This window comes from Doryrhamphus excisus, linkage group LG2, assembly GCF_037039965.1.
Source record: "Doryrhamphus excisus strain RoL-2023G ecotype Guam linkage group LG2, RoL_Dexc_Guam_v1.1, whole genome shotgun sequence".
NCBI classification, from domain to species: Eukaryota; Metazoa; Chordata; class Actinopteri; order Syngnathiformes; family Syngnathidae; genus Doryrhamphus; species Doryrhamphus excisus.
In genome coordinates, this window is record NC_136358.1 from 18915079 (window position 1) to 18931318 (window position 16240).

General features: G+C 43.2%; 1 protein-coding gene and 1 long non-coding RNA gene across 3 annotated transcripts in view; one reads left to right on the top strand and one right to left on the bottom strand.

The window, feature by feature from the left end:
* Nucleotides 1-13077, top strand: part of LOC131132029 (uncharacterized) — a 65866-nt gene extending 52789 nt beyond the window's left edge. Inside the window, exon 4 of the long non-coding RNA XR_009130294.2 lies at nucleotides 11904-13077. This is a non-coding gene — a long non-coding RNA (uncharacterized LOC131132029). The remainder of the gene's footprint in view (nucleotides 1-11903) is intronic.
* On the bottom strand, nucleotides 11669-16104 carry fam3c (FAM3 metabolism regulating signaling molecule C). 2 transcript variants are annotated; one of them, XM_078787340.1, is made up of 10 exons: nucleotides 15716-16104; nucleotides 15288-15332; nucleotides 15109-15213; nucleotides 14024-14050; nucleotides 13821-13944; nucleotides 13648-13706; nucleotides 13534-13584; nucleotides 13370-13454; nucleotides 12552-12678; nucleotides 11670-12147 (listed from the first exon to the last, which is right to left on the bottom strand). In XM_078787340.1, the coding sequence occupies exons 2-10, from the start codon at nucleotides 15301-15303 to the stop codon at nucleotides 12058-12060; spliced, it is 684 nt and encodes a 227-aa protein (XP_078643466.1). In that variant the 5' UTR covers nucleotides 15304-15332; nucleotides 15716-16104; the 3' UTR covers nucleotides 11670-12057. The 2 variants fall into 2 exon arrangements, with proteins under 2 accessions (XP_078643469.1, XP_078643466.1); XM_078787343.1 differs by lacking the exon at nucleotides 15716-16104 and having other exon boundaries at nucleotides 11669-12147; nucleotides 15288-15324.
* Nucleotides 16105-16240: the final 136 nt, after the last annotated feature.

Genomic DNA, 16240 nt, shown 5'->3' on the forward strand with positions numbered 1-16240 from the left:
CACGATCTACAGCACTTACGATGTCCGCTCTCATTGGGATGGCTGTGTGCTACAGTCGTCGGGTAAAAGAGGCTGACGGCAAACAAGCTGACAGCATCTTGTTGAGGCTTTGTATAAAAATTGAGAGCTAGGTATCCACTCTTCTGTCTGTGAATGACGTTAGCTGGTGTAGCTTGGTTAATATACATGAGGTATGTAAATGGAACACTGTTGATGTTTTTTTTTTGTGAGGGTTTTAGCGTCAAAATAGGCATTTCCCATGACGCTCGTTACTAGCAAGCTCATATAAACTCGTTTTCTTGCTCAAGAATGCACAGAAAAGGGAAATAAATGATTGTGTTTCAGATAAGGATTGTGATGATGTTCCAAAATTCCCCAAAAAGTGCGGTGCGCCTCTAAGCGTCTGCATCACACTGACCTCAAAAGTCTTCTAAATAAGTAATAAAGCCATCAGAGGTGCGCCGGCTGCAGCCCACCAGGGACGAGTGGGCGGATTCAATCCAGGTGCGCTCACATTGCTCCAAAAACACGCCAGCTTCAGCGTCTTATCAGGATTTTGCGTGCATGTGAACTCATGCGTGGGTGCATGCCGCACACTTACTTTACGTAACGTGGTGTGGGCTTTAGGGTGATGAAACTACGGCTGGTGAAAAGTGAAAGAGAGCCCCGTAGAGATTAGCGGAATCCAGGATCTATCCGCATCCTAAAGTCACCCAGAGTGTCATGGCTAAAGGGATCACCGTGGGGGGGCGGGGGGGGTCTGATTCGGGGAATGTGGATTTACACTAATAGGGAGAGGGAACAGCCATGACCTGTCCACACTATGTGTGTGTGTGTGTTGCTCCTCGGAGGTCATCACATTTGCTGCACAGATGACCTTTATGCGTTATAATGCAGAGCGTGTCACACTTATTATTTACATTTCAGCTTGCAGTTTCAAGGTGACCTTCATGCCGAGGAACACATTATGTACGTTCCACAACATAAAGCAGGGGTGCCCAATGCGTGGATGGCGAGCTGCTGGTTGATCGCGATGTTAGTGTGGGTCTATCGCCACTTTGTAGTCAGCTGACATGAAGCTCCCCTCCTGATTTGCTGTTGCCCCCCCCCCCGCGGCAAAGTTGATATTACACATTTATATATTTCTAAATGCATTTTCTGCAGTAGATTTTTGAGACTCATCTTTTTAACATCGTGAGAACCCCAACATGAAGCATGCAGCTGGGCTTTGATGCAAAACACACTCTGGATTTGTTTACCTCCACCAAGACATGATGGAGGCCATCTTTCTTATATGGGAGACATATATATATATATATATATATATAGCGTGCACAGGGAGAACATGCAAACTCCACACAGAGATGGCCGAGGGTGGAACTGAACCGTGGTCTCCTAGCTGTGAGGTCTGCACGCTAACCACTCGAAAGCCGTGCAGCCCAAGTCAAGTCATTCATTCATTCATTTATTTTCTACAGCTTATCCTCACAAGGGTCGCGGGGGGTGGGTGCTGGAGCCTATCCCAGCTGTCTTCGGGCGAGAGGCGGGGTACACCCTGGACTGGTGGCCAGCCAATCACAGGGCACATATAGACAAACAACCACTCACACTCACATTCATACCTATGGACAATTTGGAGTCGCCAATTACCCGGAGAAAACCCACGCATGCAAACTCCACACAGAGATGGCCGAGGGTGGAATTGAACCCTGGTCTCCTAGCTGTGAGGTCTGCACGCTAACCACTCGAACACCGTGCAGCCCAAGTCAAGTCAATTCAAGTTTATTTATATAGCCCTTAATCACAAAAGGTACTCAAAGGGCTGTTCTAGATCTGTCCCAGGGCCTCCTCCCAGCTGCCCAAAACACCTCATCAGGGAGACACCCAGACTAGGTACCCGAGTCAGGTCGTGTGGTAAATTGAGAGCTTTGCCTTCCAGCCTTCTTCTTCACCACAATGGTCCAGTACAGCAATACGGTCATCTGATCACCAACAACAGCAGCGACTTTCCACTCTTTATTTTGCTTCTCCTGCCTTGTTTTGTTTTTGTTTTTTAAAAGCGCGTTGTGTCAAATCACGAGATGAGCCACGCTTTTCCCACGCGCCCACGCCGTTCCCTCTCTGTGCCAGCCTTGTTTGGCACTGAGTCTTCTATGCGTGTGTATAAAAGGGGCCCTTTGAGGCGGCTTCGCGGGGTAGCCGACTAATAACAGGCTGACTATTATGATGGCGAGACAGATGCGTGTTGCTGGACAGTGACAGAGGCCTTGTGTGTGCGGACGCTCATCAAATGGCCATTGTGGATGATGTCTACAATGTAGGTCAATGGAGTTCAACGCCGGGCCCACGCCTGCCAGACCTTTTAACCCTGCGCCTTGCAAAAGAGGGAGAAAAGTTCGGAGGAAGGCGGCACGGCGGTTAAGTAGTTAGCGTGCAGACCTCACAGCTAGGAGACTAGGGTTCAATTCCACCCTCGGCCATGCGTGGGTTTTCTCCGGGTACTCCGGATTCCTCCCACATTCCAAAAACATGCTAGGTTAATTAGCGACTCCAAATTGTCCATAGGTATGAATGTGAGTGTGAATAGTTGTTTGTCTATGTGTGCACTGTGATTGGTTGGCCACCAGTCCAGGGTCTGGACCTCGCCTCTCGCCCGAAGACAGCTGGGATAGGCTCCAGCACCCCCGCGACCATTGTGAGGATAAGCGGTAGAAAATGAATGAATGACTTGACTTGACTTGACTTGCTGGAGGGATTATGTCTGACAGCTGACCTGAGAACGCCTTGGTGTCCCCCTTGGCGGAACTGGAAGAAGTAGCCGGAGACCAGGAAGTATAGATTTCCCGACTTAGACTGCGACCCAGGCGTAAAAAAGCGGAAGAAAATGGATGTTACGACCGTATCTCCACTGTGTTCTTTTAGCGTTAGTCAACATGTGAGCTCACCTAGTGGCCAAGTGGGACATTGACGAGGAACACAGAGCCCATTCACCACCGGACCCTTGCATGGTCTCGTGATTTGACCTTTTCAACATCTCTTGCTCACCCGCTGACCTTTGGACTGCACGGAAACATATGCACAAACCCGAGTTAACATTTTTTTTCATGCTTCTTTAAGCTTGTGTGAAACTGCACACCACAAATGGTAGCTGAGGAAAAACAACACTTGATTGAAAGGGGAAGTTACTGGCGCTTCCTCAAATGTCACCAGACACCAGCATGTAAACAACTGATTTTGATGCTTTCCCTAGTACTTCACTACTTTGCGAGAAATATGAGTGAAGCGCTCCTCTTCTCCTGCTCCTAACCACAATAACAACCTGATTTTTTTAGACGCGACACAATGCAATTTACACCTCACCCCAAGGACGCCCCTGAGGTTTTACATACATTACGAGTACAAAGAGGCGCCTCATCGCTCAATGCGCCTTTGCTGATGAATGCAGCGAAAGCATCATCCCTGGGGGGGGGGGGTTTGGACGGCTGTGTCGGGAAAGTGTATTGTCTGAGGCTTGATGTGTTTTTTTTTTTGGATTAGGGCTTTTTAATATGCATAATATGCAGATTTTCAATATACAGTGGATGCCTGCATATTTGCCCTTCAGCGGTCACAACCTTGCAAATTTTATATTACCCATAATTAGGACATTTGTTGACACCTTATTTTGCCCAGTCTGGTAAACCTTGAGCTGAACAGAAAGTAGTCAAATTTCAAATGGCTCGAGCAGGCGTTCTTAGTTCTTACGATGCTGTGAATCAGCTTGATTTTTAATCTAACAAGATGTCATCCACCGAAATACCTACCTCACTCACGTGGATCACATAGTCCACATACAAATGCAAAGCAATGCTATTTTAAACTCGTTTTTTAACCCGCAAAGCATGCTGGGAGGGCTGGAAATTACCCAGTTTTACCAAGAGTCATGCTATTGGATGATGACATGAAATAACACTCCAATAGTCACTTTTACACTCCTATTGTTCTTTATTTACATACTGGATGCGACTATTTCCCAGTCAAAAATAATAATAATAATAATATCCAGTGTGGACACAGCTTTATTTCCAAAAGCCGCTTCTATTCCCAGGCATAAAGAGAGAGGACATGGCTACTGGATTTGCAGAAGGAGGCGTCGTAAACTGGCTCAGACACTTATCACAGATTTGACGTGTCAGTGACGGACAGAGTGACTGGAGATAACGCTAGGCTAGCTCAAAATAGAAGGCAGCAGGAAGAGCTGATAAACCAGGGGTCTCAAACTCGCGGCCCCCACCTTGATACCAAAATTTAATGTTGAAATGACAGCTTAAAAAGCTGTGTGCACACCGGACACAATTAACATGATTTTGCCCCGCCCATACTGTTACCCTACCCCTGTTACCCAGTTATCCAGTTTTGCTTTGGATTAGCAATAAAGCTAAAGGCTTATGACGCTGGGTTACAAATAAATGCAGGAAATGATTTGGAATCAAACGGAAAAATACACGTCAAGATAAAGCATCTCATCAAACATGTTGTTAAAGTTACGACGCTGCTCCCAGATGGAACTGAGTACGATGCTAACTTGCTAATTGGGTAAAATTATTAAGTTTCATTAATGTTCATGTTACAGGTTAAATATCTGTTTGTGGTTTCTTATGTTTTTCTTATTTGCTGTTTTATTATTATTTTACTTATTTATTACTGATTGATTGATTTATTGTCTTTATTCTTAATTTGTTTTTTTTATGTATTTATTTTATTTTTATTTATTTGCTTATTTTGTGCCTAGAAAAATAAAAATTAAGATATTTGAGAACAGTGGAATGTTTTATCAGATATTTTGGTGTGGAAAACCGGAACCAAAGTACTGAAAGATTGATTGATTTATTGTCTTTATTCTTAATTAGTTTTTTTTTTTAATTTAATTTAATTTTTATTTATTTATTTACTTATTTTGTGTTTAGAAAAATAAAAAATAAGATATTTGAGAACAGTGGAATGTTTTATCAGATATTTTGGTGTGGAAAACCGGAACCAAAGTACTGAAAAAGTGTAGGGTATAGCAGAAGCAAAGTTTATTTTTTTTATTGATTTTTTTTCCAGTTTTTAATAAATGCGTTTTGGTTTTTTTTTTTTTTAAACCTGATGCGGCCCGGCTTCACCCAGAACCTAGCTCCTAGACCCCTGTGATAAACACTCAAACTGGGGACCCAGTCGAACCCAAATTCTGAATTCACCCTCTTATACACGACTTCTTCCAGCTCCGACACCTGATGAACTCTCCATGCATGAGGGGAAGCAAGCCTGGGCGTGATGGTGCGTCCGGACGCTCCCCATGGGCATGCTTTGTTTACGCTTCTGTGCTGCTGATCACGTGATCTTACACTGAAAAATGCGGAGAAACTCGCATTCCTGTTAGTGGATCCCCTGATTGATGAATTGAGGTCCGTCTTTTGGTCTTTCTACTCAAGGAGACAAATGGAAGTGACAAAACAGGAGACGTTGAAGGGTTTTATGGTAGCTTTAAAGTGCCCGTTCTTTTTAGATGAAAGTCCTTGTGATTAAATGACCCTCAAAGTAAGCGGCCTGGGATCTGTAATGGAGATTCATTCCCTTGTTGCTCCGTACCGTTCCTGTGCGTAAACATCTAAATCACGTGCGTGTCATCCATCCGCCTCTGGTGCATTAGAGGCAGCAGCCATTAGTGTAACTGGATCAGAGATAGACAACACATTAACATACTGTATGTGCAAAATACATATAAACACAGTCCTGTCTCGCTATATCGCCGCGTCTCAGTAATTAATTCATAAATGATCCCTGTTTTGTGCTGGACTATGCTTTATTAATAGTCAAAACATATTGAAATACAAGTGATATGTCGTATTCTGGTCACTTAAATAACAATAAATTGATGAGACATTAGCTTACGTGACATTACCTTAACTCTGCTTTAATTCAGTTGTATTATTAGTCAAAACATATTGAAATACAAGTGATATGTCGTATTCTGGTCACTTAAATAACAATAAATTCATGAGACATTAGGGCCGGCACGGCGGTCTAGTGGTTAGCGCACAGACCGCACAGCTAGGAGACCAGGGTTCAATTCCACTCCTCGGTTTGCATGTTCTCCTTGTGGGTTTTCTCCGGGTACTCCGGTTACTCCGGTTTCCTTCCACATTCCAAAAACATGCTAGGTTAATTGGCGACTCCAAATTGTCCATAGGTATGAATGTGAGTGTGAATGGTGTACCCCGCCTCTCGCCCGAAGACAGCTGGGATAGGCTCCAGCACCCCCCGCGACCCTCGTGAGGAAAAATAAGTACATAAATAAATAAAAATAAAATAAATAAACAAATTAAGAATAAAGACAATAAATCAATCAATCTTTCAGTACTTTGGTTCCGGTTTTCCACACCAAAATATCTGATAAAACATTCCACTGTTCTCAAATATCTTAATTTTTATTTTTCTAGACACAAAATAAGTAAATAAAAAAGCGGTAGAAAATGAATGAATGAATGATGAGACATTAGCTTACGTGACATTACCTTAACTCTGCTTTAATTCAGTTGTGGCATTTCTCCCATTCAGGGTGGAAGCGGTTTAAAATAAATTGAGTCTAACTGGTTAGCTATGAATATTCAATTTATTAATATTGAATCTTACTTCATGGAAATGTACCTGTACTTATCGCGGTCGGGTCTGGAACCAGTAAACCAGCAATAAGGAGGGACGACGGTCTAGTGATCAGCACTCTGATTCACAGAACAGATAACTGAGGAACTGACAACCTTGAATATGAGGTGGAATATTAAAGGCAAACACTTCGTGCCTAGACGGGCTGCGTGTGGGCGCATCGTCCTTGCGCCGGCCCCTGAAAAACACCCACTAGCGGTTTATGTTTGCTGCGGGAATTAGATTTCCTCTTGATTTAATTTATTTGGGAAATTATGGAAGGATTTGTCCTGCCGAATAGGAAGGAAGGGCCGCGTAGTGTCGGGTTTCGGCTTAGCTCACGTAACGGCGGGGACCATTTGTTGTGTGTTTTGGACGGGGGGGGGGGACGGGTGGCAGAGAGAGAGAGCAGGGGTGTTTCTTGCTCTCAATCCATGCACACAAAGGAGCACAAACAAACAAAGGTGTGTGCACAAGAATCCAAAACACACAAAAGTGCAGTTCAGGCATACAGGAACAGGTTTCACGCCCGCCCCTCCCCCCCCCCCTCCCCCCTCTCCCACCCCCTGCCTCGCCAAAACATCAACCCGATCGCACCGCCGCACCCATTGACACACATTTTGTCACACACTTGAGATGTTGTTTTGCTACAGCACAAGCAAGCCCCGCCCCCTGTCGGCTCACCTGGTGCCGCCGCGTTCTCATTGGTCAGATGGCCAGCGGGACGGCGACGCCCTCCCAGAGTTTACTGACCTCAGGTCACGCATACACCACACAGGAGGAAGAACAATTTTCCTTGTCCGCATCAATATCAGGCGATTCTCCCTCAAGCTCATGTCAGGTCATCTCCTGGTCTCCTGCAGGGAAATTGAAAATGATAATTAAAAAACGGAAAAAGGTAGAAAAAAATATTTAAAAAATATTTTTTTTAATATTAAAAAATATTTTTTTCTGGGCGGGGCTCCATAGAAATATAAAAAATATTTTTTCCTGAAAAATAATAATTTTAAAAATGTTTTTATTAAAGAATATTTTTTTATTTAAAAAAATAATAATTATTTTTTTCCATCCGTCCATCCATTTTCCTCCGCTTATCCGGGTCCGTGTCGCGGGGGCAGCAGTCTCAGGTGGGAAGCCCAGACTTCCCGGTCTCCCCAGACTTCCCAGACTTTGTATTATTTTTTTTTCTTAAAATTTTTTTTTCTGATGAAAGATGATAGTCTAATCTTTCTTTTGGTATATACTCTGTATATATAGCCCAAGAACACAATATTCTGTGTGCCTTGAACAATCAGTCAAAATCATAAAAAATGGTCGGTACCGAGAGGAGACGGCTTTGGCTGGGATCGAATGAGTTAATAAATGGACTATTTTTCTAGTTTGTAGCATCAAAAATCAGTTAATAACTTTCAAAATATGTTTTTAAATATTAATAGAGCCCTGTAGACATAAAACAACACGCCTATAGTCACCTTCACACTCCTATTATCCGTGTTGTGTGATGCTTCACTGCAAAATAAAGGAATTCATCCATGCCAGCATGTGAACATTCTCCTCCTAGACGCTGAAGGAGGGAAGGGGGGCACGTGACACGTACAGTACGCTGCCGTGCTGCCAGTCTAGACTGCGGCCAGTCTTGCAGAATGAATGGAGACCACCTTGGTGGTCCGCCCACGTGCTTCATAAAGTCCAAAATGACACTTTCACAGCAACTTGGGATTGGGAAGCAAATATGTGGCTGCCCTGCACTCAGCACTGACTGTTGTCATGAACTTTTCTTCCATTTTCTCTTCCTGTGTGTGTCCAGTTAGTTGTGTTCTGCATGTCGCATTGTGTCTCGGCTGTGTGTGTGTGCACACATTTATGAATGCATGCATGCATATGAAACCATGATGAGATATTGATGGGACGTAGTATGTCTGGCTGTGCTGAGGTCAGCAGACACGTCCAACAGATCCTACTCTGTGTAAACACAGCTGTCTGTGTGTGTGTGTGTGTGTGTGTGTGTGTGTTGGGGGGAGGCGGTTATAGGATTGGAGGTTGGTGTGGAAGCCAAGGGCAGTGAGGTCACAAAGTAGTAAAAGAACCCCCCCCCCCTCAAAAAAAAATTCTAGAAGCTTATTTTTACAAAAAGCGGCATGTTAACACCAGGGTGGGGCTCCATTTTTGGGGGTATGGTATCAAGTGAGGGACCAGAGTAGGAGGGGGGGGGCGCCTACACAGACGTGGGTGTAGAAACCCGCAGATTGTTTATCTTAAGAAAAGCAAAGCAAAGGGAGTAAAATAGATGGCAGGTGTGGACGGGAACCAGACAAAAATCCACAGCTAGTGTGTATTTTTCTGCGTGTTTTAAGAACTTGGTGTACCTGTTTTGGGAACTTTGTGTTATAAACGTGGCCTCCCCACGCCTAATCACTGATGAGATCATTGGCAAAGATACTTCAGGGACACAAGGGACAACAGTCTATTCGCACGTAGCTCAGTAAGAGCATGAAGCAGCTCAGTGGTGACACCGCTGGCCAGAAGGTGTACTGCAACAATAATAACACGAGCTCAGTCTATTGACACGCCTCTATTGTGAGTTTTTTCAAATCAGAATAGACCAACATTAACATTAGTTTTAATACACCACAGAGAAATCCTACAGGTAATGGTGTAAAATGAATATTTAATAAAAAGATAAAATACAAGTAATATTATGTAGAGTAGCCCATGAAGGACATCACAAGGCTTTTGTAGCAGATTCCACTTGTCATGTCGAGGACTTTTGGAGCAGGTCCTTAACAAGAGTAGAATGCTTGTATATGCCAGCAGAATGAACATTTATAAGCTTCCTTGTTTAAAACTTTATATAATTATATCAGGGAAAAAATGGGGCTGCACGGTGGACAAGTGGTTAGCGAGCAGGCCTCACAGCTAGGAAACCTGAGTTCAACTCCACCCACAGCCATCTCTGTGTGGAGTTTGCATGTTCTCCCTCCCACATTCCAAAAACATGCTAGGTTAATTAGCGACTCCAAATTGTCCATAGGTATGAATGTGAGTGTGAATGGTTGTTTGTCTATATGTGCCCTGTGATTGGCTGGCCACCAGTCCAGGGTGTACCCCTGCCTCTCGCCTGAAGACAGCTGGGATAGGCTCCAGCACCCCCCGCGACCCTTGTGAGGAAAAGCGTTCGAAAATGAATGAATGCTTTGCAGCACGGTGTTCTAGTGGTTAGCAGGAAGACCCCACAGCTAGGAGACCTGTGTTCAATCCATCGCTGTGTAGAGTTTGCATGTTCTCCCCCGTGCATGCGTTGGTTTTCTCCGGGTACTCCGGTTTCCTCCCACATTCCAAAAACATGCCAGGTTAATTAATTGGCGACTCCAAATTGTCCATAGGTATGAATGTGAGTGTGAATGGTTGTTTGTCTATATGTGCCCTGTGATTGGCTGGCCACCAGTCCAGGGTGTACCCCTGCCTCTCGCCTGAAGACAGCTGGGATAGGCTCCAGCACCCCCTGCGACCCTCGTGAGGATAAGCGCCAGAAAAATAATGAATTAATTAATTAATTAGAGCCCTCAAGACATGAAGTAACACCCCTATAGTCACCTTTACAGTTGTATTACCCAATATAGTAGATATAATCAGAGAAAATAAGACATATTAGAGAGAAATAAGATAACAGAAGTGGTAGTCAACTTCCACAAGAACCCCACCTTCGTACCCGTCTCACTGTAGAATACAGTACTGGATTCATGTATTAGTATATTTACTTTGTTCATTCAGCCATGTTTATGCTTGTAAACGCTTGATGTCGGCCAAGAATAAGTAGTTTTTACTCATAAAAATAACAGTATTATGAGTGTGAGTGTGATGTGGCGGGTTGGTGGCAGGTGTGGAGGTTGTTTTGGTCGAGCTGCAGGATTAACGTTGGCCCAACAGTCAGGGTTCAGGGTTCAGAGGTCGGCTTCAGCCAAAAGGGGAAGAGACGGCTGAAGTCTTCTGTGAGAGCCACTTTTGTTTCGGGGACCGAGAGAAGGGGACGGGGGGTAGAGGGGGGCGAGAAGTACATAAAAAAAACTTTGTCGTGGAACATTCTCTGTCTTAAATCTTTGTAAGCTAGCTTCGCCCTCTCTGCTCCCACCACATGGCTCATCATTAGAGGTTTACGCAACCGGAGATGTTCATACATAATGCATCTCCTCGCGTGTCTTATATAATTCCTCTTCCCACATCTCTTAGTGTGCACATACATGCCGTCTTACTCAAAAGCTGCCTAAAGATGCCCACACTGACTTATTGATATGCGGACATAGCACAGCAAGGCACACGCCTGGATGATGTTGTGCGTGCAACCCAGGTTGGATGACGGTGATGTTGCTTTTTCATTTAGCGGGAATATTGTATGAGCGCGCCGCAGTACAGTGGGGGTCCCCTGCACACACATGCATTATGCAAACAAGGCTAGATTAAATAAATTAGCTTGAAAATAGGTCATGCTGTGCATAATTCCAATTTATATTGACGTGTAATTTGCACGAACACAGCTCCTGATTCCTGGTGTGAGCTTCAGTGTGTAATGTAGATTAAATTAGATTAAATAGTGCAGATCGTCAATGCCTCCATGTGTCAAGCTTTTATTTCATCTTTATATATGCTAAATGTATTGATTTTTGTGTCATTTGCGTTTAGTTCAGTGATTGTAAGATCAATTATAAATAAGAATTTGTCGCCCTCTGGTGGCCAAACGTATACAGAAAATCTGTTGTGTGGCGCTTTAACCATTAATCGTTGCTGCCATCCAGCGGCGTCACTGTAGTATTACATTACTTTTGTCTCCATTCCAAAAATCTTTAATTTTCGTGTCATTTCTATACTAGATCTTTATTTACACAAGTATATAGTTATATGGGTATTCAATTGTGTGTTAAACTGTAAAAGAACATAAAATGTAAGTACCAGGATCAGTGTGTTAATCATTGACTTCATTTGTATTGTGTGTACAAAGAAGCCATTCATGTAGTTTTATATGAAGTACCCACACCATCCTACTGGCTATTGTTTATTTTTAAAAAATTATTATTTTGTACATTGTTCATTAAACCCCTCCTTCAGCAAATATACGTACAAAGTTCACAGTCAGGAAAAAGGAAAAAAAAAAAGAGTAATTGACACCAAGATGGAAGGCAGATTGGCAGGCAGTCAACAACAGTGCAATAATACTACAGCTGGACTTTTTTTTTGTATTCCAGCAGACAAAAGATCAAGTCCCTTCTTTCATCAGTGTGCGCTACCTGCAGCCATTCGGAAGATTGTCAGTGTAAAAGAGGCTCACTGCACTGAGGATGGCGGATTAATGGATGAAAAGGCGGACGGACGCCTTCGGATGAGGAATGGGAGGGTTACAGGTCAGTCTTGCCTCTGAGGGACGCAGCCTTCCATCTCCAGGACCTCGGGCCATCCCTCAAACTTGTTTGTGTCAGCGCTGTTCTTGATGTGCTGGAAAAGAACTTTCTCTTAGCTTCTGATTGGTCTTGGTCATAGTTTCTAACAAATATTTACCATTTATCATCATTAACTTGAATTTGCTGCGTTTAGGTGCTTATTGTTATGGTGCCTTTTCCAGAAACAACTTTCTTCTGACTTCTGATTGGCTAAAAGGGCCCTAAAGCTAGGGGTTTGTGCTACACGTCACTAATAGGACTGTCCTGAACAGTCAGGATGGATTCAATGGCCTGAGAATACAATGACCTTGATGAAGGACAACATTCACAGGCATGTCACCTGTTCGGCATGCACTTACATCATTTTTGTCGTCAACTACTACTAATAATAATATTCTTAGCCTCTGTGAAGCGTGTCTTCCCAGTGAATTACTAAAACCAAACATGGCGTTGCATTACCTGCTCAAACGGGCTCTTGGTCTTGATTCCTTTCCCGCCTACAAAGATCCAGTTATCCCGGAAGCCCAAGTTAGTGATGGCTGTGCTTCCCAGATCGGCAATCAGTTTCCGGGCTTCTTCGTTGAGCCTACAAACCAAGAATACAAACATTTTTGTATAGATGATATCTGATATCTTCTTTTTTTACCAAAAAAAACCCCGTACCCATAACTTTTTATAACCAATACCTGATCTTTTAAAATTAAAAAAATCAATTTAACTGTAGTTTGTACACATTTCGAGGTAAGAAGTACTTGAACAAATGTGTATCTGACCAAGTGTACCTGTTGATTTGTCCTATTCTTGACATTACTACTACTGTCAGGAGAACCAGAGTACATATGGGGAGGAGCCACCTGGCGTGGCCCAGCAAGGTGCACCGTATTCGGGCACACACTCAGAGCAGCTGGTGTGGCGCCACGGAGGTCCCTGGCATTATCGTGCACCCTTTGTCTAGTGGCCGGGCCTGGACCTATGGGACCCATGGGACCCATGGGACCCATGGGACCCCCCCCCCCATTGCCCACGTTGGTGAGGGGTGGCAGACAAAAGCAGGGACCTTGGAGGTCCGATCCTAGGATGTATAAAGCTGCCTCTTCCGGCTGGTAGAAGGCCTCGGGGAAGACCCAGGGCACTTTGGAGAGACTCGAGAGACTCTCCACTGGCCTGGGAACGCTGCGGCATCTGCCGGGGCAGCGACTTAGACTACCTCCCCCTGGTACCTGACCACTGATATGCGGTACAATATGGATGGATGATGACAGGAAACTATTTCTTACTTGGTGGAGGGATCATCGAAGGATGCCATCATGACGACCGTCCCATCCTGGATTCCCTTCAGAAACTGAATGAGGGGGGCCACATCTAGGGAGGGGAACACACAGTGAAACGCTACATGCCGCTTCTTCGCAGCGCCATAAAAACCCATGAAAGCACTTCTTACTTCCTGCCCACATGTCAAAGTACTCAGTCTTGTTCAGCTCCCCTGTTCGTCCTGTGGGAGACATTTTTGTTGTGTATAAACAACACAAGACTCTTCAAATGTGACTTTTGATACCATTGACGAGGGCGATGTTGATTCCTCTTCCCACGTTATTCTTCAGGCCGCTCATCAGCCTGGAAAGGAACAACATGACAGACGGCTGAGACACGTGACTTGACACTTCCAACACCTTCATCAAACACGCCGATGATGATGATGACAGTGTTCCATTTACGACCATCGCTTACAGTTTGTCCTCCAGGCACATTTTAGGCCCCACCACGCTGGCAGCGCCGCTCGCCATCTTGAACGCAAAGTGTCCCATGGGACACGCCTTAGAAAGCCCACATTTGTACCGGACTGGTTTGACAACTGTGGGGGGGAGACAGATTTCCATTACAGTAATCAAATGAGAGGAATTGTATGAAGCAACATAGTAAGACATACTTACAGCCTTCCTGCTCTGGTACTGATTTAACTAAAGGACAAGACAAGAAGACACATTTAAAGGAAAAGTGCACTTTTTTAAAGAATTTTACCCATAATTCAAAATCCTTAAGAGACATATTGCTGTGTCTTATGGTGTGGAAAGGGGGTTACTACACCCTGGAATTTCTCATTGTTAGCATTAATACAAGCATATCTCATCAGTAACATAGTTCTTGGGTTTAACAATGTTAATAATAATAATAGTAATGATAATAGTTTTATTTCATTTAAACATGCATCAGATTACAATTGAGCGCATCCCATAATCAGTTCACAGTTCCACATGTCCAAAAGGAGTAGGAAGAAGCAAAGCTTATTAAATCCTACCCCGCCATCTGGTACTTTTACAATCAGTAACTGTTACATTTGTTCACTTCCTGCTTTCCTAATATAGTTTTTTTTTTTTTATGAGGTGATATGACCATACAATGACATAATGGGTGTTTCAAATGTACTTCTTCCCTGAGATCATATTTCTCCTCTCTTGTAGAGAAGTATTGGATGACATTTTTAGCTAATTGCTTATTTATAGCCTTATGCATTATTTTAGCTGTTTGAAGATGAACTATATGAGCAAGTTGAAGTATTTGTGATTTTAGAAATAAGGAGTTAGTATGTTCTCTGTAGGCGGCATTATGAATTATCCTTACTGGCCTTTCTTGCAGCACATTTAGCGAGTGAAGATTGCTTTTATAGTTATTAGCCCATATTTCCACACAATAAGTAAGATATGGTAGAACCAGAGAACAATAAAGAATGTGGAGTGAAATTTTGCTTTGTTCAATCCTGAAATATTTCTGGCTACCTTATGTTATATATTTGTAATATGAGGTTTCCAGCTCATATTTTCATCTATTGTGATCCCCAATAATAATAATAATGACACTGTAGCTTGGTTAATATGTGGGTCACATTATGTAAATTGAGCAGTGTTTTTTTCATAGGTGGAATAGGTGCGTCCCATTATATGCATTTTAACTGCTTCTTTTCTTTACCATGCACTCAAGGAGATTTCAAGATCCAGACTTCCTCTTCCCCGTCACTCACCCATCCCGCTGCCCAGCCTGAAATCCATCTTGACCTCCAGCAGCTGAAAAGCCAAATAGATGGCGAGGAGGAACGCAAAGACCACTGCTGCTAGTTTCAGAATACCTTGCAGAGGAAACCAAACACACACTCGTCATGCATTTAAAGGTTCATAAAATTGATGCAATTGGTGCGTTTACCTGCTGTCCGTAACATCGTAGTCACCTCCAGCCACTTCTGACCACCTTAAAGAGGAACCCAAACACACTAAAGATGATTTCTTCCGCCTGTAAACAAGACGGAGGTAGCCGCTATTGGCCGTTTGGCTAGCTGCCACACAAAGTTAAGCATCCTTTTGGGTGTCACTTGAAAGTCACTAAACACACTTAAACAGTCGTACCATTACAAACTTTAAAACAAAGACGTCGATATTGACATAATTATCATGATTTGAGATAAAAAACTAATTTATTTGAAGTCACAACTGACGTTACGGTTGTGTGTGTGTAACCTCGGTTTCTCAACCGGCGTTTACAAACCCACGACCGACGAGCTCAGTTTAAGTAATAAAATATTTGCGGTTTAGTGAAGAAATACATAAAAACAAATAAGTATTTTATTTACTTACAAGTTGAAGAGCAGCAACAGCCAGCTGTTCCGCAGTGGACTCCTGAAATGACAACTGAGCTGGTTTACTCCAACAAGAGCGTCCACTCTCGTCATTGAAGGAAGGCGGAAGAGAATATCACTGGCAGTGGTTTTGTGTCGTTTCAACACAAACTAGAAAACAACTCTAAAATAAAGATACAGAATGAGGTGCAATTGGCGTGCATGGGTTGGAATAATAAAAAAAAAATACAAATAAAAACATTTGTTTGTCAACGAGACGTCTGCTCCAAACAGGATCTTTCATACTTCCGCAAAATCGCTTCTTCGCTTATTTTTAAAGGTGAAAAAGACGTTTCAGCGCCCTCTGTGTTCTCGGAGGACCGCTAACTGATTTGATTACCAGCTGTTTTCACACTTACTGGTTTTATTATTTTATCAGTGCACACTTTAGCGTTTCTTTTACTCCACACTAAATTTAATCATTTATAAGTAATTAATATAAAAAATCAATAAAACGAGATGAATATCAATTATTTTCAATATT